We start from the raw sequence: 27,165 nt of genomic DNA on the forward strand, positions 1-27,165 counted from the left end.
CAGAGCACTGTACTAAGCACTGGGAAAGTACAAATCGATATCAGATAGGGGCAATCCCTACCCAACAACGGGCTTAACTCAGGAAATCAGCCAGCCAAATCGGAGGCTTAAAAAAAAAGTCCCTTCTCGTTAACTCTTTTACCTTCATTTATTTTCTTGCGGTAAAGTTAAACCATTAAAAGCGAAAGTCACTGATGGCTGTAAATTCCTGGTAGATTTTCTTTGGTATAGAGTACTTCGGGTCCAGAATTTTCTACTTGACTTTTTTTTCTCCCAATCACCTAATAAGTGGGGTTATTACAGGGTCAGGTTTAGAAATATGTGCTGCTTATTGTGAAGGGAAATGTAGAATTGAATTTAAGAGAGTACTAAGATGTGGGTGTATCTTTAAAAGGGGGGAGAAGATGTCAACTATTAATGAAATGCAGTCCTAATGCTAATTCCTTCAGCTGTCCTGTCCCCCTCAACCCTTTCACACTTTATTTCTTTTCTCCAGATGTCTTCTCTGTTGTCAGATCTTTAAGTTCCCCCTTGAAGGGCTGGGTATACTCTTAGTTGCTTATTATTACTTTAAGTGCTGGCACAGCATGCTTCCCCACTCCACTTCACAATAGACACTTGAATATAAACCACTTAACTCTGGATTTTTAGGGTCTGTATAACTGGTTTGTTTGGCAATCTCTTTATATAGATTTGATTGTTGGCTTGCCTGGGAGCCCTTGAGTGTCTTAATTCTGCCGAAATGGTTTGCTTATGTTGAGGTTACTTAAAATATCCAATTAGCAAAATCCCACTTTCCATTGTTTCTTTTCTTCCACTTACTTGCCTTGGATGTGACCTCAAATCAGAGGTATTTGGAGAAACTCAGATTCCACTGAGTTATATTTTAAAGTCCTTTTACCGGCTCTTTCCCAGTAGCCCTTCTTTAGATGACGGAGTGGTGTTTGCATTTTCTTCATAGTCCACGTGGATTCCTGCACCAACAAGTTACATTCTCATTTTTCCTTTTCATGCTCTGTAGGCCCATTTAAACTGTAAGGGGTTGATGAGAAGCGGTGTGCTCTAGTGGACAGAGCACGGATCTTAAAGTCAGAAGGACCTGGGTTCTAAATCTGCCTCCTCCACTTGCCTGCTGTGTTACCTTAGGCAAGTAACTTCACTTCTCCATGCCCCAATTACCTCATCTGTAAAACGGGGATTAAGACTGTGAGCCCCATTTGGGACATGGACCGTGTCCAACCTGATTAAATTTTATCCGCTCCAGCATTTTGTGTTCATAGTGAGCACTTAACAAATACCATTTTTTAAAAAAGAGCATTCATTCGTTCAGTGGTTTTTATCGAGTGCTTACTGTGTGCAGAGCACTGAACCAAGTGCTTGGGAGAGTACAATGTAACAATAAACTGATACAATCAGTATCTAATCTGATCACATCCAGTGCATTACTAATGTCCGTTAATGTCTGTATTAATTATGATAATGTTACTAAGACTTAAGAACCAATTTTCCCACTCTCTCTTGGTATTGAAGCCAAGTAGTCAAGCCATTTAAGGCTCCAGGGGCTGGATGCTTTTGGATTTGTTGTCTCTGTCCATTATCCATAAATAAGGATCAGACTTGGGAACGCTCTGGCTTTGAATTCCTAAGGTCACAATAATGATATATATTATCCTACAACTTTCCCTTTTTTGTCCGCTTTAGGCTGGAGGAATTTTTCTCAAAGTATTTAGGCTTGCTTTGCTACAGGTAGCTGCAGTTAAATCTGCCTGTATCACCTGGAACTGGAATATGTTAATTCCTTTCTTTAGAAATAAAATGAGGCAAAATATAATCATGCATAGCTGCAGAAGTTTGTGTCTTTAATAATCAATCAACCAATCAATGGTATTTACTGAGCACTTACTATGGGCAGAACACTGTACTAAGAACTTAAGACAGTAAACTGTAGATTAAATAATAATAATAATTATGGTATTTGTTCAGTGCTTACTACTACTACTACTACTACTAATAATAATTATGGTATTTGTTAAGTGCGTACTATGTGCCAGGCACTGTATGAAGTGCTGGGGTGTATACAAGCAAATCTGGTGGGGCACAATCCCTGTCCCATGTGGTGCTCACAGTCTCAATCCCCATTTGGCAAATGAGGGAACTGAGGCACAGAGAAGTGAAGTGAATTGCCTAGGGTCACACAGCAGACAAATGGCGGAACCGGGATTAGAACCCACATCCTCCAACTCCCAAACCTGTGCTCTTGACACTAGGCCATGTTGCTTCTGAGAGCCCCATGTGGGACAGGGACTGTGTCCAACCTGATTGACTTGTATGTAATCCCAGCATTTAGAATAGTGTTAGGCACATAGTAAGCACTTAAATACCATAATTATTGTTATTGCAACATAATTACAGCAGAGCTAGCAGACACGTTTCCTGCCTGTAATGCGCTTATAGTCTAGAATAACAGTAACACTTTTCAAAATATTTCCATCTGGCAATTTCTTTTTTCTGACAATTCAACTGGTGTTAGCTAAATGACCGCAGGGACAGATTGGGCACAAAAGGGCAGCAAGCAGGGATGGTTGTCATTTGGCTGTTGCCCTGATTTTCCTGGAGCCCTGCAGTAGCTTCTCCCATAATTAATTAGTTTAACACCCTGCTGGAATCTGCACAAGCCTTTCCTTGTGAATGATTATCGTTTTGCTAGTACGATGAACTTATACGATATTCATCACAATGAGCAGGGACAAGCACTGCTTCTGTTGGCAGAGCCCTGAAACAACGCAAAGGAAGGAAAGGATGTTGCCAAGGTAATATTTGTCATTTCTTTCTTCAAGGGAATATAGGATAGGACTTAGGAACTAGTTTTTCTGATGTTTGTTTTCAATTAGAAAACTGGAGGGTTTTTTTAAGAAGAAAAAATCCATTGTTCAACTTTAATTTTGATCAATTAAAATATGGCAAGTTTTCACAGGTCACTTGCAAGAAAATTGCAAAATGGATCAATGAAAAGTTTCAAGGAGTAACAGATGATATCTTTTCATCTTATTAATAGACAGGAATAAACTAGGTAATTTAATAGGAACAGCTCTAATTTCAGTAATCAAAGATAATGAGTTTAATGACTAAAGGATTTTCATTTATGGGATTGCACATTCCTTACTCATAATTTTCAGACAACAGCTCTGTTATCGTTATAGCAATATATTTTTTTTGCTCCCTTTTTGATTCTGGAGATGTGCAACAAGAGTCTATTATCCATCATGAAAATAGAACCTTTTTTAAATTTATAGTATTTGTTAAGTACTTATTGTGTGCCAGGCACTGTACTAAGCCCTGGGGTAGATACAAGGTAATCAGCCTGAACAGATTCCATTCCCACAAAGAGCTTACAGTCTAGAGGGTGAGACAGACATTAACATAAATAAATAAATTACAAATATGTACATAAATATTGTGGGGCTGAGGGTGGGGGTGAATACCAAATACGCAAATGGTGCAGATTTAAATGGATTGATGACGCAGAAGAGAGAGGGAGACAGGGAAAAGTGGGCTTATTCCCTGCTCCTCCCCCTGCCAAATTGCTGGGGTCCTTTAGGTACAGCTCTGGTTGGGTGAGATAAGGTATTTTTGACCATAGTCCTCTTCATATGATTGTCCTTCAGAATGCTGAATAGGCAAAACTCTGATATAATGCCTATGATAAGTACATTGTTTTCCCTAACTGAATTTTGCAGGGGACAATTCAATTTTGGCAGGATATTTATTAAGCACGTACTCTGTGCCAAGCACTGTGATGTCAGATCAGTTAGGCAGTTACATCGGGCACTGTCCCTTCATCACCTGGGGCTTACATTTCAAGAAATAAAGATAGCAGATATTTTATCCCCATTTTTCATATGTTGTTTTGTAGAGAGGTTGTCAGTCAGTTCAGTTGTATTTACTGAGTGCTTACTGTGAGCAGAGCACTGCATTAAGCTCTTGGGAGAGTACAATGTAAAAATATAACAGACCCATTCCCTGCCCGCAATGAGCTTAGAGTCTAGAGAAGAAGACAGACATTAATATAAAGAAATAAATTACAGATTTGTACATAAGTGCTGTGGAATGGGGCAGGGGGAGGGAATGAATGAAGGGAGCAAGTCAAGGCCACACAGAAGGGAGTGGAAAAAGAGGAAAGAAAGACTTAGTCAGGGAAGGCCTCTTGGAGGAGATGTGCCTTCAATAAGGCTTTGAAGGTGGAGAGAGTAATTGTCGGGTGAGTGACTTGCCCAAGGTCACACAGTAACCCAGTGGCAGAGCTGGAATTAGAATCCAGGTCTCCAGATAATAATAATAATGGCATTTATTAGGCGCTTACTATGTGCAAAGCACTGTTCTAAGCACTGGGGAGGTTACAAGGTGATCAGGTTATCCCACGGGGGGCTCAGAGTCTTAACCCCCATTTTACAGATGAAGGAACTGAGGCACAGAGAAGTTAAGTGACTTGCCCAAGGTCACACAGCAGGTAATTGGCGGAGCCAGGATTTGAACCGGTGACCTCTGACTCCAGAGCCCGGGATCTTTCCGCTGAGCCACACTGCTTCCCAGTTTTAAGCTCTTTCCACTAGCCCACGTTTCTAATCCTGATTCTACATGAGACAGGCCTGATGCTTAGCTCCAAGTTGACACGCCCAGTGTTTGAGCTTCGTAGATGCCACTAGCTGTTAGGGAGACACTCCCTAGTCCCACCACCAAACCTTCTCCAGGAACCCTGACATCACCACATTGATCTGATTGATAGATGGAGATGACAGCAACCCTGCACAACAGCGATAAACCATCGGTAGTCCTAGGCCAATTGGAAGAGTTATGAAAGGAAGCTATGCCGCCAATCTGCTATCCTGCCTCAACAGACTATCTGGTGTTCTCACGGTGGAAAATGCCGAACTGCAGCAAAAGTGATCACTATAATTTCTAATCTCCCTTTTCATTAGACTGAAAAACAGGCCAGATCGCAATGCACATAGTAAGTGCTCAATAAATATGATTGAATGAATGAATGAACTGCCGAACTGCAGCAAAAATGATCTCTATAATTTCTAATCTCCCTTTTCATTAGACTGAAAACCAGGCCAGATTGCAATGCACATAGTAAGGGCTCAATAAATATGATTGAATGAATGAATGAACTGCTATGGTTATTCTTAAATCAGGGACAATATCTAGTCTGACTTTTATTTTTTCAGAACTGGTGTTCAGATTGCCTCGTGTAGTGGGGACGACGTCAGGGCTCAGGAGTTGGTTAGACGAAACCTTGGTTACCCAGAGGATAGTTACCCCCAGGTTGGCAGAACTCACCCTTCAAAATTGTTACGGTGAAATTTGTGCAGAACATATTATGTTTGTACATACTTATTACTCTATTTTATTTGTACATATTAACTATATATATTTCATTAGTGATGTGTACATAGCTATAATTTCTAGACTGTGAGCCCATTGTTGGGTAGGGACCATCTCTATATGTTGCCGACTTGTACTTCCCAAGCGCTTAGTACAGTGCTCTGCACACAGTAAGTGCTCAATAAATACGATTGAATGAATATAATTCTATATATTCTGGTGGTATTGACACCTGTCTACTTGTTTAGTTTTTTTGTCTGTCTCCCCGCTTCTAGACTGCGAGCCCATTATTAGGTAGGGACCGTCTCTGTTGCCAATTTGTACTTCCCAAGTGCTTAGTACAGTGCTCTGCACATAGGGCTCAATAAATACGAATGAATGAATGAATGAATCATATGGCAGAGCTGAAGTTCTTTCTCACGGAGCTTAACCCATTGATGTTACGTGAGTGTTGATAAAAGTTATTAAAACTGTCAAATGGTTGGGTGAGTAGGATTTGGACATTTGACACCAATAACAGACACACCATTTTCTAGGAGGTAGCGTCTATCTAGTGAGACTAATAGAAAAAAATGCATATTTGAGCAGGTGGCAGAATTACAGAGACATGTGGCTTCTTAGGAGTTTGCTTTGGACACTGGGATGGGCAGCTTATTTGCCTTTTGGAAGGCCGACACCTCCCTGTTATTTGAATATTGAATAAACTTAAATTAAAAGCACCAAGAACACAAACCTCATGGCCTCTACCTGAAAAAACAAAATGCTGTCCACCGGGCTGAAGGAAAACTGACCTAAAAACAGACTTTGTGGTGTCAGCTGATAGAAAATGGGATTCAGAGATTTTTTTCTGGGGTCACATACCCTACAGAAGTTTTCACCAATGAAGAATCTTGGGGAAGTTGATGTCTCACAAAAAAAAGCACTAGAAAAGAGTGGAGTCTTACCCTTATAGCTAAAACTTGGGTAACTGAAGGGAAAGAAAAATATTTTTCTTTATTTGATTTTTTTTATATCTTTCCCTGGCAAGAGAGCAAGCTGGAGGCTGCCTTGAGAATTTAATGGGTAGCTTTATGCATTTATATGGTTTGACTGCAGCTAAAAAGGTCTATGCTGCACAATAGGTTGTTTCTAGTTGGATTTTAAAAGAAAATAACTTTGATCGTTTCAAAAGCATTGAAGCTTGATGCTCCAGTGAGAAAGGAAGGCGGTAATTTATGGCTACCATTAAGGAAACAAAGACAAAGACAGAGGGAAAGTTTCGCTAAGCAAAGATTTACAAATGTGTATAAACCATCCTTACAACTAGAAATAGCCTGGTATTTCTCTCAGAGCAAAACAAAGGCTGCTGGGCAGAGAGGGGGAGTGAGAAGGGATGCAACCTGTCTGCCTTCACTAGGAATAGAAAGGTCAAAAAAAAAGAACAAAATTCAAGCTCTTTTTGCCAAAAAAAAAAGCATAGCTTTTCTTACATAAGCTTCCTAAAGGGTTTCATAATTTGGATGTAGGTGAAAGGAGAAAGGAAGGAAAGTAGGGTGGGTGCATATGTTGGGTTCACTAGGGTTGAGAGTGGCATGTGAAAATGTGTATAAATCAGGATGTATGTTATTTGTTAATATTTGGGAACTGTTTTCTGGGAAATGTTCATCAGTGTTGTGCATTTGGTTTCACATAAACTTGGTACATGAAGACTGGAGAGTTAGCTGCTTGGTGAAGTGTGTAGGGACAGCAGAGGATGAAAAAGAGGGTAGGTGTCTGAAAGTGAAGTGGTGGGGGACAGGAGGAGGAAGCTTGTCGTGGGCAGGGAATGTGTCGGTTCATTGTTATACTGTACTCTCCCAAGTGCTTAGTGCAGTACTCTGCATGCAGTAAGTGCTCAGTAAGTATGACTGAATAAGTGAATGAATGAATTAGACATGTTTGTTGAACCCTCTGAGCTGGAGAAGAGGAGGCAACTGGGGTCTTTGGTGAGGAAACTAACAAGATGCTATTTTTTGGGGAGGAGTGTCTTTTTTTAAATTGTGATGTTTTCTTGTCCCTGTTATTAGTAAGTGTCCATGCCTGGGCCTCTCCCATACTTTGGAAAAAAAATCATCTAAAATATGAGTGTGGACAGAGAGTGACGGTGGGGAGAGTGGGTCAGGTCACCACTTCATCAAGTGGGTGCGGCACTAAAATGATTCATTCATTCATTCAATGGCATTTATTGAGCACTTACTGTGTGCAGAGCACTGTACTAAGCACTTGGGAAAGTACAATACAGCAACAAAGAGTAACGATCCCTGCCCACAACGAGCTCACAGTCTAGAGGGGCATTTGAATGAGGATTTGGGGACATCCTTATAGAACTTCATCATTTTGGCTAAAATTGGCGCATTTCTGGATGCGGAATCTTGACCTTGGGAAGAAGAATTGCGGGCGGGGGTGGGGGGAGGCCGAAAGGAGGGGTGAACCGTCATTTGAAAGGGGAAATTGGCGGGTCCCTGGGATGTTGGGCTAAGAGCGGCAGCAGGCTGGAGGCTCAGGTGGGACTGACCCGCGGCCGACCTTCTGGGATCCCCAAGCCGGCCCGGGGATGGCTGATGGGACCTCTCCGTCCTCATTCATTTATTCAATCATATTTATTAATAATAATAATGATGGTATTTGTTAAGTGCTTACTTTGTGCTGAGCACTGTTCTAAGCACTGGGATAGATACAAAGTTAACAGGTTGTCCCACGTGGGGCTCACAGTCTTAATTCCCATTTTACAGATGAGGGAACTGAGGCCCAGAGAAGTGACTTGTGCAAGGTCACCCAGCTGACAAGTGGCAGATCTGGGATATGAATCCATGACCTCTGATTTTATTTTGTTAATATGTTTTGTTATTTTGTTAATATTATTTTATTCTATTGTTAATATGTTTTGTTGTCTGTGTCCCCCTTCTAGACTGTGAGCCCGCTGTTGGGTGTGGACCGTTTCTATATGTTGCCAACTTGTACTTCCCAAGCCCTTAGTACAGTACTCTGCACACAATAAATACGATTGAATAAATGAATGGCTCACAAGCCCGTGCTCTTTCCACGAAGCCACGCTGTTATTAAACACTTACTGTGTGCGGAGCACTGTACTAAGCACTTGGAAAGTACAATTCGGCAACAGATAGAGACAATCCCTACCCAACAAGGGGCTCACAGTCTAGAAGAGGCCCTGAGTCTGGGAGCCCTGAGGCGAGCGGGATGGCTGATGAGACTAACACCTCTGGGCCCGAAGGCCCTAGGCCCAGGCTACTGAGGCCGGAGGGCAGCTGACGAGACGTTCGCTGCCCTTTCATTCATTCCTTCAATCGTATTTATTGAGCGCTTCCTGTGTGCAGAGCACTGTACTAAGTGCTTGCGAAGTATAAATCAGCAACAGATCGAGACGGTCCCTACCCAACAACGGGCTCACAGTCTAGAAGGGGGAGACGGGCAATAAAACCCAAAACAAGTAGACAGGTTTTCAGTACCTCCCCTCAGCCCCTCAGCCCTGGCTACTGAGGCCGTCGGGGCGTCTGACAGGACCATCCCTGCCCACCACTCATCCCCTCATCCCCGACCCTGAGGCAGGCGGAGTGGCTGACTGGACAATCGCTGCCCACCCCTCATTCATTCATTCATTCATTCATTCAACGCATTTATTGAGCGCTTACTGTGTGCAGACCACTGTACTAAGCGCTTGGGAAGTCCAAGTTGGCAACAGATAGAGACGGTCTCTCCCCAGCAACTAGACTGTCTGGACTGTGAGCCCACTGTTGGGTAGGGACTGTCTCTATATGTTGCCAACTTGGACTTCTCAAGCGCTTAGTACAGTGCTCTGCACACATTAAGCACTCAATAAATACAATTGATTGATTGATTGATAGACGGGGGAGATGGGTGACAAAGAGCACGGGCTGGGGAGCCAGAGGTCGTGGGTTCAAATCTATGCTCCGCCATTTGTGTACTGTGTGACCTTGGGCAACTGACTTAACTTCTCTGTGCCTCAGTTCCCTCATCTGTAAAATGGGGATTAAGACTGTGAGCCCCTCGTGGGACAACTTGATGACCTTCTATCTCCCCCAGTGCTTAGAACAGTGCTTGGCACATAGTAAGTGCTTAACAAATACCGCTATTATTATTATTATTATTATCATTCTTCTTCCCCTTCTAGACTGTGAGCCCACTGTTGGGTAGGGACCGTCTCTATATGTTGCCAACTTGTACTTCCCAAGCGCTTAGTCCAGTGCTATGCACACTGTTAAGCGCTCAATAAATACGATTGGTTGATTGATTGATAGAAGGGGGAGACAGGTGACAAAACAAAACATTAATAACTATCATTCTTCTCCCCCTTCTAGACTGTGAGCCCCCTGTTGGGTAGGGACCATCTCTCTATGTGGCCAACTTGTCCTTCCCAAGCGCTTACCCAGTGCTCTGCACACCGTAAGCGCTCAATAAATACGATTGATTGATTGATTGATGTAGACAGGTGTCCACTGTTGGGTAGGGACCGTCTCTAGATGTTGCCAACTTGTCCTTCCCAAGTGCTTAGTCCAGTGCTCTGCACACTGTAAGCGCTCAATAAATACGATTGATTGATTGATTGATTGATGTAGACAGGTGTCCACTGTTGGGTAGGAACTGTCTCTAGATGTTGCCAACTTGTCCTTCCCAAGTGCTTAGCCCAGTGCTCTGCACACCGTAAGCGCTCAATAAATATGACTGATTGACAAAACAAAACATTAACAACGATCATTCTTCTCCCCCTTCTAGACTGTGAGCCCACCGTTGGGTCGGGACCGTCCCTCTATGTGGCCAACTTGTCCTTCCCAAGCGCTTAGCCCAGTGCTCTGCACACCGTAAGCGCTCAATAAATCATCATCATCATCAATCGTATTTATTGAGCGCTTACTGTGTGCAGAGCACTGGACTAAGCGCTTGGGAAGTCCAAGTTGGCAACATATAGAGACGGTCCCTACCCAACAGTGGGCCGACTGATTGATTGATGTAGACAGGTGTCCACTGTTGGGTCGGGCCCGTCTCTCGATGTTGCCAACTTGTCCTTCCCAAGCGCTCTGCACGCCGTAAGCGCTCAATAAATACGATTGATCGATTGATGTGGACAGGTGTCCATATCGTCGGAACAGATACAATCATAGCTAGATGCCCACATGAACAAAATAGACTAGCATAAGTAAAATAAATAGAGTGATAAATCTGTGGTGAGGCTGAGGGGACGGTGGATGGCTGCTGGGCCTCTTCGCCCCCACTGTGGCTCCCGGGGCCGCCCCGTGAGGGGGCGGAGGGATGGAGGGAGGGGAGGAGGAGGAGGAGGAGGAGGAGGAGGAGGAGGAGGAGGAGGGCCGGTCTGTCAGAGCAAGGCGGAGGCGGTGGCAGACAGCTTCTCCAGCCTCCTCCGTCAGCGGGCCGCTCGCCATGGGGGTCAGGGCCCGGGGCCGCCCCAACGAGCCGCCTCTGCTGCTGCTGCTGCTGTTGCTGCTGTGGCTGTTGCTGGTCCTGGGCCCTGCGGCCCAAGGCGGCCCCTCCTCCGCCCCACCAGTCCGGGGTGAGTGACCCCCCGCCCCCGGACAGCAGGGCCACGACGGGCCCAAGGAGGGCACAGGAACAGGGACCTGTTCACGGCCCTGCTGAGAGCTCACCTCCTCCAGGAGGCCTTCCCAGACTGAGCCCCTTCCTTCCTCTCCCCCTCGTCCCCCTCTCCGTCCCCCCATCTTACCTCCTTCCCTTCCCCACAGCACCTGTATATATGGATATATGTTTGTACAGATTTATTACTCTATTTTACTCTATTTATTTTAGTTTGTTAGTATGTTTGGTTTGGTCCTCTGTCTCCCCCTTTTAGACTGGGAGCCCGATGTTGGGTAGGGACTGTCTCTATATGTTGCCAATTTGTACATATTTATTTATTTATTTGTTTTACTTGTACATATCTATTCTATTTATTTTAGTTTGTTAGTATGTTTGGTTTGGTCCTCTGTCTCCCCCTTTTAGACTGGGAGCCCAATGTTGGGTAGGGACTGTCTCTATATGTTGCCAATTTGTACGTATTTATTTATTTATTTGTTTTACTTGTACATATCTATTCTATTTATTTTAGTTTGTTAGTATGTTTGGTTTGGTCCTCTGTCTCCCCCTTTTAGACTGGGAGCCCAGTGTTGGGTAGGGACTGTCTCTATATGTTGCCAATTTGTACGTATTTATTTATTTATTTATTTTACTTGTACATATCTATTCTATTTATTTTAGTTTGTTAGTATGTTTGGTTTTGTCCTCTGTCTCCCCCTTTTAGACTGGGAGCCCAATGTTGGGTAGGGACTGTCTCTATATGTTGCCAATTTGTACGTATTTATTTATTTGTTTGTTTTACTTGTACATATCTATTCTATTTATTTTAGTTTGTTAGTATGTTTGGTTTTGTCCTCTTGTCTCCCCCTTTTAGACTGTGAGCCCACTGTTGGGTAGGGACTGTCTCTATATGTTGCCAATTTGTACTTCCCAAGGGCTTAGTACAGTGCTCTGCACATAGTAAGCGCTCAATAAATATGATTGATTGATTGATTGATTGACCCCCTCTCCCCCCCCCCCCAACCTGCTTCTACATCCATTCAATCGGATTTATTCTAGACTGGGAGCCCACCGTTGGGTAGGGACCGTCTCTCTATGTTGCCAATTTGTACTTCCCAAGCGCTTAGTCCAGTGCTCTGCACACAGCAAGCGCTCTAGACTGTGAGCCCACTGTTGGGTAGGGACCGTCTCTCTATGTTGGCGCTTAGTCCAGTACTCTGCACACAGTAAGCACTCTAGACTGTGAGCCCACTGTTGGGTAGGGACCATCTCTCTGTGTTGGCGCTTAGTCCAGTGCTCTGCACACAGTAAGCGCTCTAGACTGTGAGCTCACTGTTGGGTAGGGACCGTCTCTATATGTTGCCAACTTGTACTTCCCAAGCGCTTAGTCCAGTGCTCTGCACACAGCAAGCGCTCTAGACTGTGAGCCCACTGTTGGGTAGGGACCGTCTCTCTGTGTTGCCGACTTGTACTTCCCAAGCGCGTAGTCCAGTGCTCTGCACACAGCAAGCGCTCTAGACTGTGAGCCCACTGTTGGGTAGGGGCCGTCTCTCTCTGTTGCCGACTTGTACTTCCCAAGCGCTTAGTCCAGTGCTCTGCACACAGTAAGCGCTCTAATAATAATAATGACATTTATTAAGTGCTTAATAAAGGTGATCAAGTTGTCCCACATTGAGGCTCACAGTCTTAATCCCCATTTTACAGATGAGGGAACTGAGGCTCAGAGAAGTTAAGTGACTTGCCCAAGGTCACACAGCAGACATGTGGCAGAGCCAGGATTCAAACCCATGACCTCTGACTCCAAAGCCCGTGCTCTAGACTGTGAGCCTACTGTTGGATAGGGACCGTCTCTCTCTGTTGCCGACTTGTACTTTTTTTTAATAATGGCATTCATTAAGCGCTTACTATGTGCAAAGCACTGTTCTAAGCGCTGGGAAGGTTACAAAGTGATCAGGTTGTCCCTCGGGGGGCTCACAGTCTTAATCCCCATTTTACAGATGAGGTAGCTGAGGCACAGAGAAGTTAAGTGACTTGCCCAAAGTCACACAGCTGACAGTTGGCGGAGCCGGGGTTTGAACTCATGACCTCTGACTCCAAAGCCCGGGCTCTTTCCACTGAGCCATGCTGCTTCTCTGAAGCACTCTAGACTGTGAGCCCACTGTTGGGTAAGGACCGTCTCTCTCTGTTGCCGACTTGTACTTCCCAAGCGCTTAGTCCAGTGCTCTGCACACAGTAAGCGCTCTAGACTGTGAGCCCACTGTTGGGTAGGGACCGTCTCTCTATGTTGCCGGCTTGTACTTCCCAAGCGCTTAGTACAGTGCTCTGCACACAGTAAACGCTCAATAAATACGATTGAATGAATGAATGAATAAATACGATTGAATGAATGAACGAATTTATTGAGCGCTTACTGTGTGCAGAGCACTGGACTAAGCGCTTGGGAAGTGCAAGTCGGCAACATAGAGAGATGGTCCCTACCCAACAACGGCCCTGCCGGAGGAGCAACGCAGGACTTTCCCCTCACTCTTGCTCCTTTCCAAGCCCTACTGAATTCATTCAGAGAAGCAGCGTGGCTCAGTGGGAAGAGCCCGGGTTTGGGAGTCCGAGGTCGTGGGTTCTATTCCCGACTCTGCCACTTGTCAGCTGTGTGACTTTGGGCAAGTCACTTCACTTCTCTGGGCCTCAGTGACCTCATCTGGAAAATGGGGGTGAAGCCTGTGAGCCCCATGTGGGACAAGCTGACAACAGAGAAGCAGCGGGGCTCAGTGGAAAGAGCACAGGCTTGGGAGTCAGAGGTCATGGGTTCTAATCCCGGCTCTGCCACTTAGCTGTGTGACTTTGGGCAAGTCACTTCACTTCTCTGGGCCTCAGTGACCGCATCTGGAAAATGGGGGTGAAGCCTGTGAGCCCCACATGGGACAAGCTGACAACAGAGAAGCAGCGGGGCTCAGTGGAAAGAGCACAGGCTTGGGAGTCAGAGGTCATGGGTTCTAATCCCGGCTCTGCCACTTAGCTGTGTGACTTTGGGCAAGTCACTTCACTTCTCTGGGCCTCAGTGACCTCATCTGGAAAATGGGGGTGAAGCCTGTGAGCCCCACATGGGACAAGCTGACAACAGAGAAGCAGCGGGGCTCAGTGGAAAGAGCACAGGCTTGGGAGTCAGAGGTCATGGGTTCTAATCCCGACTCTGCCACTTAGCTGTGTGACTTTGGGCAAGTCACTTCACTTCTCTGGGCCTCAGTGACCTCATCTGGAAAATGGGGGTGAAGCCTGTGAGCCCCACGTGGGACAAGCTGACAACAGAGAAGCAGCGGGGCTCAGTGGAAAGAGCACGGACTTGGGAGTCAGAGGTCATGGGTTCTAATCCCGACTCTGCCACTTAGCTGTGTGACTTTGGGCAAGTCACTTCACTTCTCTGGGCCTCAGTGACCTCATCTGGAAAATGGGGGTGAAGCCTGTGAGCCCCACGTGGGACAAGCTGACAACAGAGAAGCAGCGGGGCTCAGTGGAAAGGGCACAGGCTTGGGAGTCAGAGGTCATGGGTTCTAATCCCGGCTCTGCCACTTAGCTGTGTGACTTTGGGCAAATCACTTCACTTCTCTGGGCCTCAGTGACCTCATCTGGAAAATGGGGGTGAAGCCTGTGAAATTCACGTGGGACAACCTGATCACCTTGTATCAATCCCAGTGCTTAGAACAGTGCTTGGCACATAGTAAGCGCTTAACAAATGCCATCATTATTATTCATTCATTCAATCGTATTTACTGAGTGCTTACTATGTACAGAACACTGTACTACATGCTTGGGAGGTACAATTCGGCAACAGAGAGAGACAGTCCCCACCCAACAACGGTACAGATTGGACAGGGGAAGGATCGGGGGCAGAGAGGTCTGTGAAGAAGACAGGTAAATTTGCAGGAGAGAGGTCAGGGCTAATGAGGTTACATTTTTGGGAATCATCCTCCTTGAGGTGACAGCTGAAGCCGTGAGACTGGATGAAAGGAGACAGTGTGTATACTGACCATAGAAGGGGATTCTGAAAACTTTGAATGCTGAGTTTTGAGGGATTCAGAACTGAGTGGAAGGATGAGGAAGAGCCAGGAAAAGAGGCTGAGAGGGAACAAAGAGGCAGAACAATGTCAGAGAAGCCAAGGTTAGTGTTATGATGATGATGATGATGATGGCATGCGTTAAGCACTTAGTATGTGCCGAGCACTGTCATCAGATTGTCCCACGTGGGGCTCCCAGTCTTCATCCCCATTTTCCAGATGAGGTAACTGAGGCCCAGAGAAGTGAAGTGACTTGCCCCAAGTCACACAGCTGACAAGCGGCAGAGCCGGGATTAGAACCCATGACCTCTGACGCCCAAGCCCGGCCTCTTTCCACTGAGCCACACAGCTTCTCCACTTCACAGAGAAGTTAAGTGACTTGCCCCAAGTCACACAGCTGATCAGCGGCGGAGCCGGGGTTAGAACCCATGACCCAGAGGTCCCCAAGCCCCCAAGCCCGGGCTCTTTCCACGATGCCATGCTGCTTCTCTACTGAAGGTGCACCTCCTCCAAGAGGCCTTCCCAGACTAAGCTCCCCCTTCCTCAGCTCCCCCTCCCCTCCCCATCACCCCGATTCGCCCCCTGCTCTCCCCGTCCCACCCCACAGCACTTGTGTATATGTGTATAGATCTATAATTCTATTTATAGCTTCTGCCTTTTAGACTATGAGCCCATTGTTGGGTAGGGACTGTCTCTATCTGTTGCCGAATTGTACTTTTCAAGCGCTTAGTACAGTGCTTTGCACACAGTAAGCGCTCTATAAATACAATTGAATAAATGAATTAATGATTGAGTGACTATTGATACCTGTTGACTTGTATTGATGTCTGTCTCCCCCTCTCTCCCCCCCACCCCTCAGACTGTGAGCCCGTTGTTGGGTAGGGACTATCTCTGTTGCCCAAGTGTAATAATAATGATGGCATTTGTTAAGCGCTTACTATGTGCGAAGCACTGTTCTAAGCGCTGGGGGGATACAAGGAGATCAGGTTGTCCCATGTGGGGCTCACAGTCTTCATCCCCATTTTACAGGTGAGGTAACTGAGGCTCAGAGAAGTGAAGTGACTTGCCCAAGGTCACATAGCAGACATGTGGCAGAGTCGGAATTAGAACCCACGACCTCTGACTCCCAAACCTGGGCTCTTTCCACTGAGCCACGCTGCTTCTCTGTACTTTCCAAGCGCTTAATAAAGTGCTCTGCACACATTAAGCGCTCGATAAATATGATTGAATGAATGAATGAATGAATACTGATACCTGTTGACTTATATTGATGTCTGTCTCCCAAACTGTCAGCCCGTCGTGGGCAGGGATTGGCTCTCTTTAATGTTGTGTGGTACTTTCCAAGCGCTTAGTACAGTGCTCTGCACACAGTAATAGTAATGACGATGGTATTTGTTGAGCGCTTACTATGTGCCAAGCCCTGTTCTAAGCGCTGGGGTAGATACAAAATGATCAGGTTGTCCCACGTGGGGCTCACCGTCTTAATTCGCATTTTACAGATGAAGTAACTGAGGCACAGAAAAGTGATTTGCCCAAAGTCACCCAGCTGATAATCAATCAATCAATCGTATTTATTGAGCGCTTACTGCGTGCAGACCACTGTACTAAGCGCTTGGGAAGTATAAGTTGGGTACTTGTTGATAAGTGGCAGAGCTGGGATTAGAACAGTAAGCGCTCAATAAATATGATTGAACGCTTGTTGTGTTTGTCGAGTGCTTCCAATGTGTCACCGAGTTTATTTGCTTCCGCTTGTAGACGGGTGGGCAGAGGAGATGCCACCCTCAGCTCCGAGCCAAGGACCATCCTGGCATGGCACGTTTCGAATACAAGGGCGGCGGGTGGGCCCTCAGGAGCGGAGCCCCTAGGTGGAAAACCCCAACTCCCAGCGCTTAGAACAGTGCTCGGTACATAGTAAGCGCTTAACAAATACCATCATCATCATCCCCGATCCCCGCAATCCATCGATCTGCGAAAGGTTGAGCGCCGACTTGGTGCAGAGCACTGTGCTAGGCGCTCAGGAGAGTGCAATAATGCAACAGAATTAGCGGGCCTGTTCCCTCTGTCCTCCAGGCTGCTCTCAGCCCAACTCATGCGGGCTTAAGCGCTTAGTAGGGGACCCATGCTCCCCTAAGCGCTTAGTACAGTGCTCTGCACACAGTAAGCGCTCAATAAATACGATTGATGATGATGCGGGGCTGGAGGGTTTGATTCATCTGGGGAGTGGGTGTGAGGGTAATAACAATAATAATCATAATGGCATTTATTATTATTATTATTATTAATGGCATTTATTAAGCACTTACTATGTGCAAAACACTGTTCTAAGCACTGGGAAGGTTACAAGGTGATCAGGTTGTCCCACGGGGGGCTCACAGTCTTCATCCCCATTTTACAGAGGTAACTGAGGCACAGAGAAGTGAAGTGACTTGCCCCAAGTCACACAGCTGACAATTGGCAGAGTCGGAATTTGAACCCATGACCTCTGACTCCAAAGCCCGTGCTCTTTCCACTGAGCCACGCTGCTTCTCAAGCGCTTACTATGCACAAAGCACTGTTCTAAGCGCTGGAATAATGATGGCGTTTGTTTAATTCTGGTATTTGTTAAGCACTTACTGTGTGCCGGGCACGGGGTGGATACAAGCAAATCGGGTGGCGTGCAATCCTTGCCCCATGTGGGGCTCACGGTCTCGGTCCCCATTTTCCAGATGGGGCCCAGAGAAGTTAAGTGACTTGCCCGAGGTCACACAGCTGACAATTGGCAGAGCCTTCCCCCCGGCCTCAGTCCACGGGGGCTGGTGGGGCTAGTCCCACCCCCTCCAAGTGATGATAGGGCCTACCAACAGCAGCTTGTACTTCCCAAGCGCTTAGTACAGTGCTCTGCACACTGTAAGCGCTCAATAAATACGATTGATTGATTGATTGATTGCAAGGGATGCCCTTTTCTCAGAGCCCTGGGAACCTTTCCCTCGCTCCCCTCCTCCCCACCCTCACCACCTCCCTCTTCTGTTTTCTTTTCTCTTTTGGCTTGGGAGTTGCCTGCTGGCAGGGCTTTTCAGAAGTGCTTTTACTTTCTGTTCAACAGCCTGCTTTGAGAGCAGTGAATACCCTTAAGTCACCCTTTTAATAACAAGCCCAAGTTTTTAGCAGCTGGGCTTAAGTGCTTTTGAAACTCTCCCCTAAACTGAATTGGCACTTCTTTTAAACATTTTTTTTTCTAATGTCTCATTTCACTGGGGAGGTATCGGGGGTCTATGTAATGGCTCTCCCAGTGATCGGTTCTGTTTCACTTGAAATAGCACATGCGGACATCTAAACCCTTACATCGAACTTGTCTAATAATAATAATAATAATGATGATGATGGTATTTGTTAAGTGCTTACTATGCGCAAAGCACTGTTCTAAGCACTTGGGGGGATACAAGGTGATCAGGTTATCCCACGTGGGGCTCACAGTCTTAATCCCCACATCCGCCAAGCTAGCTCTCTTCCTCCCTTCAAGGCCCTACTGAGAGCTCACCTCCTCCAGGAGGCCTTCCCGGACTGAGCCCCCTCCTTCCTCTCCCCCTCATCCCCCTCTCCATCCCCCCGCCTTACCTCCTTCCCTTCCCCACAGCACCTGTATATATGTATTTATGTTTGTACATATTTTTTACTCTATTTATTTATTTATTTTACTTGTACATGTCTATTCTATTTATTTTATTTTGTTAAGATGTTTTATTTTGTTGTCTGTCTCCCCCTTCTAGACTGTGAGCCCACTGTTGGGTAGGGACCGTCTCTAGATGTTGCCAACTTGTACTTCCCAAGCGCTTAGTACAGTGCTCTGCACACAGTAAGCGCTCAATAAATACGATTGAATGAACGAATGAATGAATCCCCATTTTACAGAAGAGGTAACTGAGGTACAGAGAAGTTAAGTGACTTGCTCAAAGTCACACAGCTGACAAGTGGCGGAACCAGGAAGACCCCATGACCCCAAAAGAACCCATGACCTCTGACTCCCAACCCCATGCTCTTTCCACTGAGCCACACTGCTTCTGCAGGTGTCTACCGTGTTTCTACCAACTCTGTCGTCTCTCCCAAGCGCTTAATACAATGCTCTGCCCATAGCAACTGCTCAGTAAATATCACTGATGGATTGATAGATCAGCACTTTTATCAAAGGAAGCATGGGAGTATTGCGGAGTATAGTGACCCTTGTATGTAGGCTTCTCGATTCTCTGCTGAACCTGCCATCTTTCACAGACCTGGATGAGTGTGCTGAAGGGACGGACGACTGTCATGCAGATGCCTTCTGCCAAAACACTTCCAAGTCCTACAAGTGCACCTGCAAACCAGGCTACCGAGGAGAAGGAAAGGACTGTGAAGGTAAAAACTCATTTTCATTATGAATTAAAACTGGATCATGCATCACAATAGTTTGCTCAGCTGGAACATTTAAAGGCAAAGCTGTTCTGGGAAATCCTGGAGATTTCCTGATGTTTTTCCTGATACGGTTTCCAGATACTTTTCTTTCTTCAGCTGCCACTCCGCTGGTTGCCCAAAGAACTGTATCGACTTTAATGCATTCCGAGTTTGTGACAGGGCTAATATAAAAGTGCAGTGCTTTAACAGAGTGTGATTGTGACCAAAGATATGTCCAGCAAACTCTATTGAATGGGACCATAATTATCATTTACATCTTTACCTCCAGAGGAAGAAACACAGATTTTTAGATGCTATTTTTAAAATAACTTCATTCTAGATCATCTCTGCACCCTGAAAAAACAAACCAAAATATTTGTTACTATTATTATTATTCCTTTGATCTTACAGACAAGTGATTACAATCGAGAAACCTAATTACCAGAGTGAAATAACCATCAGATTTGCACCTGCTGCAATGAGGAATTTAATATCAGTGTTTTCCCCCTCCAGCTCTTGCTGTTTGCTCTGGGCTACTTATTCTGAGGCAAGCTAGAGCACTATCTGAAAAGTCTTGAACGTTTTAAGTTGTACAAAGCATCTTTCCATCAATAAATCAAAAACACTGACCCTTAAATTAGGCAATTCTAAGCACGAAGAATTCCAAACTCTTATGCACATTCTGGTCTCAGCCTTTTCCATGATACCTAGCATCTAGCAAGTTCAGAATTGTACTGGGGGAAGGTGTATTCTCTGGCCTTTTCATGCCTAATATCATCAATGGTATTTATTGATCCTTACTGTGTGTAGGGCATTGTACTAAGCCCTTAGAAGAGCACAACACAGTAGAGTTGGTAAACATGTTCCCTGCCCACAATGAGCTTGCAGTCTAGGGGGGGAGACAGACATCAATATTAATATATATAACATATAATTTATAGATATGTACATGAGTGCTGTGGGGTTGAGGGTGGGGCCAATATCAAATGCCCAAAGGTCACAGATCTAAGTGCATAGACAACAATGAAGGGAGAGGGAGCCAGGAAAAAGAGGACTTAGTCTGGGAAATCCTGGAAGAGTTGTGACCTTAATAAAGCTTTGAAGATGGGGAGAGTGGTGGTCTACTTTATTTGGAAAAGGAATGTCTATGGCATTTCTTCCACTGGAGTCCTCTACTGGTCGTCCGAATCCTGTTTGAAGCAGTCTGACCACCGTTATTTCACTCGCCTACTTGCTCTATGAAGATGAATTTGGTAAAGGACTAATATTTGGGTCAGTGGTCCAGGTTCATATTTTTAACTATTGACTTTTTCTCCTAGGGTCTAGGTACCATACTATTTTGGCATTTGTGGGCTTAGTCAATTAAATGATTTTTAAATGATGGGTGGAAGTGAATTAATATTTCTCCTTGCTCCAATGAAGTCAGTACTCAGCTGCTGCACTTTTAGCTAATGCTTTTGCAAAATAGATCTATTTCTGTTTGTGCTAGTGAAATGACTATGGACTAAGGAGGCAGTTGAAAAGATTAGCACCCACTGCATCCACGGCGGAGTCAATGGGGGCCTTTTGGAAACCCGCTTATTTTGTTTAGAAGTAGCACTTTTTCAGGACAACCTTTAAGATTTTTCAGACGGTGGGTAGATCTTGCTAGGCAAATCATCGACTGGATTTGTATGGCACTGTGAGAGTTGTAAGGAACACTTTCAGGCTGGGCCTAGTCTTTTTTGACAAGGAATGTATCACTGAGGGTACTAAAACAGTGGCTCTACCTGGGCCACTCAGTAATAAATAATGTTATTTATTGTTTTTGAAATACACGTAGTTAATTCGTGCAATTGTGGCTGAGTTTCCCCTATCCCAGTCCTACCATCCGCCCTCCCCCCACAGCCCTGAAAATTTGGGGACAAAGTAGCTTTCCAACTCTAGGGAAGATGGGAAGATTAATGAGGTCCTGAGCCAAATTCTGCTGGGTGAGTAAGCCACTTCCTGGGGGTGAATCAGATGCATACATGCATGAACATTTCCAGGCTAGGCAGATTCCATTTAGTGGTCTCGGCACTAGAACTATTGATCAACTGGGAATAAATTGTTTCTCAAAACATAATAATAATAATAATGATAATGATGGGATTTATTAAGCGCTTACTATGTGCAAAGCACTATTCTAAGCGCCAGGGAATTTACAAAACATCATAAATTTACATTTGAATATATTTAATCTAGGGGCTTATAATAAAAGAGGTGGAGGATAGTAGTTATTAAGCAGCCAATTGACGTAGTGTACTTTTCTAGGCACTTGGAAAGTCCAGAATAATCAAATGGCACATTCCGTGCCTTCAAGGAGCTTAGACTTGAAGGGGGCGGGGGTGGGGAGGGTGGGAGACAAAAATGTTAACAACTTGAGTGGTCAGAATGGAGAATTGAGTATGCATATATGTGCATATATTGAGAGCTGAGGAGGGTGTAAATTAGTTTACAAGGATGATATGGTTCAGGATGTAGCAGCTTACATGGGCCTAGGAGTCAGAAGGACCTGGGTTCTAATCCCGGCTCCACCACTTGTCTGCTGTGTGACCTTGGGCAAGTCGCTTCACTTCCCTGTGCCTCAATTCCCTCATCTGAAAAATGGGAATTAAGACTGTGAGCCCCCATAGGACACATGGACTGTGTCTTACCTAATGAGCTCGTATCTACCCCAGTGTTTAGTACAGTGCCTGGCACATAGCACTTAACTAACACCATAGGAAAAAAAGGACATTAATCAGGGAAGGTTTGTTGGAGGAGTTGGGATCTAAGGAGAAGTTTGAATGCGGGAAGAATTATGTTCCATCTGATGTTGTGCGGGAGGAGGTCTAAAGGGAGTAGGGGGAAGGTTGAAGGACAGACAGCCCGGGGAAACATATAAGGGGAACATTCTGTAAAAGCAAGAAAAACAGCAGCATATCAATTCTGGGAGGGAAGAGTCCTCGCTCGGGCCTCTCACCACTCCAGGATGGGCTGATCAAGGTCTGAACTGTCACAAACTTGTCTGTGTTTTAACATTCGGCATGTTAGCCTTCTGCCCATCCCTTTCCAGTGGGACTGGATTTCTTTTCCCTTGCATTGGGGTGCCGGGGAAGAAGTAGAAGAGGCCGCAGAGTGTAAGCACCTCTCTTGACTGTAAGCTCCTAGTGGGCAGGGGTCCTATCTTCCATCTCTATTGTAGTGTCCTCTCCCATGTGTTTAGTACGGTGCTCTGCACATAATAAGTACTCAACGAATACCGCTGATCGACTGATTGATTCAGGGGCCATGCGGCTTCTGCCTCTCCACTCCTGGTTTATGTTGAACTGGGTGAGCAACACCTGTGATGACTGTGGTCAACTCCTTGCTACATTCAAACTGAATTCCCACATGAAGGCTGAAATGTCCAAAACTGGCCTATGCACTGCTCCGCTCAATGTTAGCTATAATTATCTCCTGTTGCAGTGCACCTTCTTATGCTCTCTTCCTCCCTTCAAGGCCCTACTGAGAGCTCACCTCCTCCAGGAGGCCTTCCCAGACTGAGCCCCTTCCTTCCTCTCCCCCTCGTCCCCCACTCCATCCCCCCATCTTACCTCCTTCCCTTCCCCACAGCACCTGTATATATGTATATATGTTTGTACATATTTATTACTCTATTTATTTTACTTGTACATATCTATTCTATTTATTTTATTTTGTTAGTATGTTTGGTTTTGTTCTCTGTCTCCCCCTTTTAGACTGTAAGCCCACTGTTGGGTAGGGACTGTCTCTATATGTTGCCAATTTGTACTTCCCAAGCGCTTAGTACAGTGCTCTGCACACAGTAAGCGCTCAATAAATACGATTGATGATGATGATGATGATGATGATGATGATGATAAAATACACATGGGGCAATAAAGGAAGAAAACATAGCGATTGAATTTAAAGCCTGTAACTGTTCAATAGAGTGTATGGAAGGCTAAGATAATTATAGTTTAAAGATGCTGTCTTTAAATATGTATAGTATTTAGCTTGACTGCTTTTCATATGTTTTAACGCAACAGATAAAACATTCACATCCACCCGTACATTTAGAAAATGAGATGAGAATCTGATTCAGTGAATGAAGGAAAAAATAAACTTCTTTGTACATTATCCAAAGAGAGAGGAGTCTTTCCAGATTCCATAATTTCTCACTCATCTTTTCCCTCTAGGCTGTAAGCTCCCCCTAGACTGTAAGCTCTTTGTGGGGAGGGTACATGTCTAGACCCTTTTCATTCATTCATTCAATCGTATTTATTGAGCGTTTACTATGTGCAGAGCACTGTACTAAGCGCTTCTTTTTTTGAAGCTTCAGAAAAACACAAATCCCATTTGTCACTTACTTTAGATTCAAGACTGTAGAAGGGAAGCTTCTTCCTAAGGAAAGAGAGTAGAAGATTTAAAACAAAATGAGATAATGATTCAGTGAACTCTGATTTTAATCACTCTCTAATCTGGTGAATCTTTGGTCTGATTTCCTAAGTGTCTTGGATGGAACCTGGGGATTCACTTCTTCACCACTTATTCAGCATGATCTTCCCTGGCCATTTTCAGTAAAAATAGTCGTTTCTTTGTCGGATGTTTGTTTGCAAGATTCAATAGGGGATTTTGATTTTTGAATCTAATTCATTAGGAAAGATTTTAGAAATGGAATATTGCATGAACCTTAGTGCCTCATGGCTAGATCCAGAAAGAGCAGAGTTTCTGAATGCATTTTAGAGATGGCTTTTTTTTTACTGGAATGTTTCAGGACTTAAGCTTAGAGCACAAACAGAATTTATAATGAGTATACATTATATATTGCCTGCCTCTCTGCTGAAGAAAGTGAAGAGCGATGAACTGAATTAAACTCTGCCAGGATACTGGTGCTTTGAAACAGAAGTTGGAGGAACTTGTGCTAAAGATCTGAATTCAGAGTTATGAGAGTTGGCAGGTTAGGAGGATTCAGATATGTTCACCTGAATATCAGATGGCTTTATTTCAGGACGTTGTGAAATGCCATAGTTTATTTCATTTGACACGTTTGCGATCAGAAACAACCCTGTACAGTATTGCAGATCTGATGTACTTTGTCCAAAAAGTTAAGCATAATGTATTTGCTTGCAAGACAGCGATCATAGTAGAGGAGCATGGGTACCTTTCATATGTCTATGATCAAGTGGTGACCTGTCTATATTAAAAGTAATAACATCAGTCATATTGACTTTTGCTTTATTCTTCAGACATTGATGAATGTGATAACGAACTCAACGGAGGCTGCGTTCATGAATGTTTCAACATTCCTGGCAATTACCGCTGCACTTGTTACGATGGCTTCATGTTGGCTCATGATGGTCATAATTGCCTTGGTAAGAAGCGCGCTACAAAACAGTTGCACATTCCTGTTCCTCCTCCCCTGTTTCCTGTCCTGTGGGTTAATGCTTTGGTTGGGTTTTGGTCTGAGTTTTGGAAAAATAAACCTTTTGGTGATCAGACTTTTGTTCTCAGGCTCAGCACGAACTAAGGCAAAACAACTCAGCTTTCATAAGCCTCACTTTTACTCATTCTTTTCTACAGTAGTCCCGTGAGGTAGATGGGCGTTGTTGCTAACAGTCCTATATCAAGAAAAATTGTAGTGGTCTTTCACCAGGTCCCTTTACAAGCCTGTATGTTTAAGTGTCATTCCTTCCGAACAACTTATCTTATTATCCATGTCTCCATCTACATATCTGTACTTTATTTATTTTTATTAATGTCTATCTCCCCCTCAAGACTGTAAGCTCACTGTGGTCAGGGAATGTGTCAGTTTATTGTTATATTGTACTCTTCCAAGTGCTTAGTACATTGCTTTGCACACAGTAAGTGCTCGATAAATACAATTGAATTAATGAATAAATAAATTCTTTTGGAGTCAGGTAACTTTATTTTTACTCTGAAAATTAGAAATGTTTTCCTGGGTTCCAGCCATGGAGTCACTTTACTTTTCTTGAAGTGAGAGACAAATACCTTCCATTAGCTTCTTTTTTTCACGCTTCTACAAAACAGAAACATCTGCCGGAGTTTTCAGTGTATGGGGGTCAGGGACAATGAAGGATGTTGTTAATTCATTGGTCCCTTGAGTTAGAATTACCACAGAGCCACTGAGAACAAGCTGTTTGGCTGGAAGTGGAAATGTGGAGACCCTTCAGAATGACTTTCTGTTGGGTGATTGCTAACTTCATCCTTCTCAATCCAAACAATATCCTCTGGCAGCTATTTGGGTCCCACAAATCAAATTCCTTTCAGCCAAAGGGAGTTGTTTGTTGTTCAGTTGGATGTTCTGACATGATTGATTCCCTTGTAGATTTTGCCTTGTAGTGTCTTAAGTGGCTGAATGAGACAGCCTGGACCGGTGGTTTAAATATGGTGCAGTGCTCAAGGAGCTCACTGCGTTCTGGTCACAGCTGGACTCTGGTTTTGCTATAGTACCCTGGGCTAGCTATTATTGCTCTTCTCCTTTCTCAGCTTCACTTCAGGAGAGTGAGAACTGTTTTATGCATTTATCTCCTGGGGATGTTGGGTGAACTGATTTATGCTGGAAATGTTTTGAGAGCCACAGGTGCTAATGAAGATCAGGAATGAATATAATTGGCCAAACGCAGATTCAAAATTAGGGCATTTGAGATATCCCAGATAATTTGAATATAATTTGCAGGTAAAGTTACAGTAGTTTCTGCTGTTCCCCCAAAGAAAATTGAGTTCACATTAGATTGCCCTAGACTATGATCTTGTTGTGGGCAGGGAATGTGTCTGTTTGTTGTGACGTTGTACTCTCCAAAGCACTTAGTGCAGTGCTTTGCACAAAGTAAGCGCTCAATAAATACAATTGAATGAAAGAAGCTTTAGCCTTGCCATGGCCAGAGACTAGTACTGCAATCCAGAACTTACTCCTAGAATAATTCATTGAGTGGTGAGTGACTGCTAAAGTGATAAGAGAAAGGGTTAGCACCCTGAAGGATGGATGGCTTTTTTGTTTTACTAAATGAGCTCAACTCTTAGTTCTGAAAAGCTGGACTGGAAATTTGTGCCATTGTCTAATGAATAAAGCCTGGGCCTGGGAATCAGGTTTCCACTAGGTTTCCACTTGTATCTCTACCACTGACCCAGCGTCCCTTCCTATGCCTCAGTTTTCCCATCTGGAGCATGGAGATAATAAATATTTTCTCTTTTTTGATCATATAAGGATATTGTGATGAAGATGACATAATGCCCGTAAGGTACTTTGAGCTCCTTAGAAGAAAAAGACAGAAAGAAAATCAATCAAGCAGTCAGATTTCTTGAGGGCTTACTCCGTGCAGAGCACTGTACTAAGTGATTGGGAAAATACCATATAACAAAGTTAATAGGTTCTCAGTTCCAGGGAGTTCTCAGTCTAGTGGGGGCTATTCCAACTAAAATATCTTGAAGTTTTGAAGGAAGCACACACTCTTTAAACTTTGGGTCTTCAGTTTGGAATACCTAATATGAATTAGCATGATTATTTTCATTATTGGCATATTTCTCAGTAGGTTTCAGACCTGACTTGTTTTTAGTGAGACCAGGAAAACATGCCAAGACCTGGCCACACCTTTGAAGGTCTTGAAAGTTTAAGGAAAAAAGTTTGCAAAAAGTTAATTGACTTCTGAGTGGGAGCAGGGATTCCTATGATCTGAGTTTGTTCCCTGTCTCTCATTAGTCTCTAGGCCTCACTTGCTGCTGC

The 27,165-nt window shown here is 44.5% G+C and overlaps 1 protein-coding gene across 3 annotated transcripts in view; it reads left to right on the plus strand.

Annotated features, from left to right (window-relative positions):
* Window positions 1-10,818: 10,818 nt before the first annotated feature.
* Window positions 10,819-27,165, plus strand: part of SCUBE2 (signal peptide, CUB domain and EGF like domain containing 2) — an 80,936-nt gene continuing 64,589 nt past the window's right edge. For all 3 annotated transcript variants that reach the window (XM_038765160.1, XM_038765162.1, XM_038765161.1), the window contains exons 1-3: window positions 10,819-10,948; window positions 19,263-19,385; window positions 24,671-24,796. In XM_038765160.1, the coding sequence (XP_038621088.1) occupies window positions 10,819-10,948; window positions 19,263-19,385; window positions 24,671-24,796 (379 nt within the window). The remainder of the gene's footprint in view (window positions 10,949-19,262; window positions 19,386-24,670; window positions 24,797-27,165) is intronic.

This window comes from Tachyglossus aculeatus, chromosome 22 (assembly GCF_015852505.1).
Source record: "Tachyglossus aculeatus isolate mTacAcu1 chromosome 22, mTacAcu1.pri, whole genome shotgun sequence".
Lineage (NCBI taxonomy): Eukaryota > Metazoa > Chordata > Mammalia > Monotremata > Tachyglossidae > Tachyglossus > Tachyglossus aculeatus.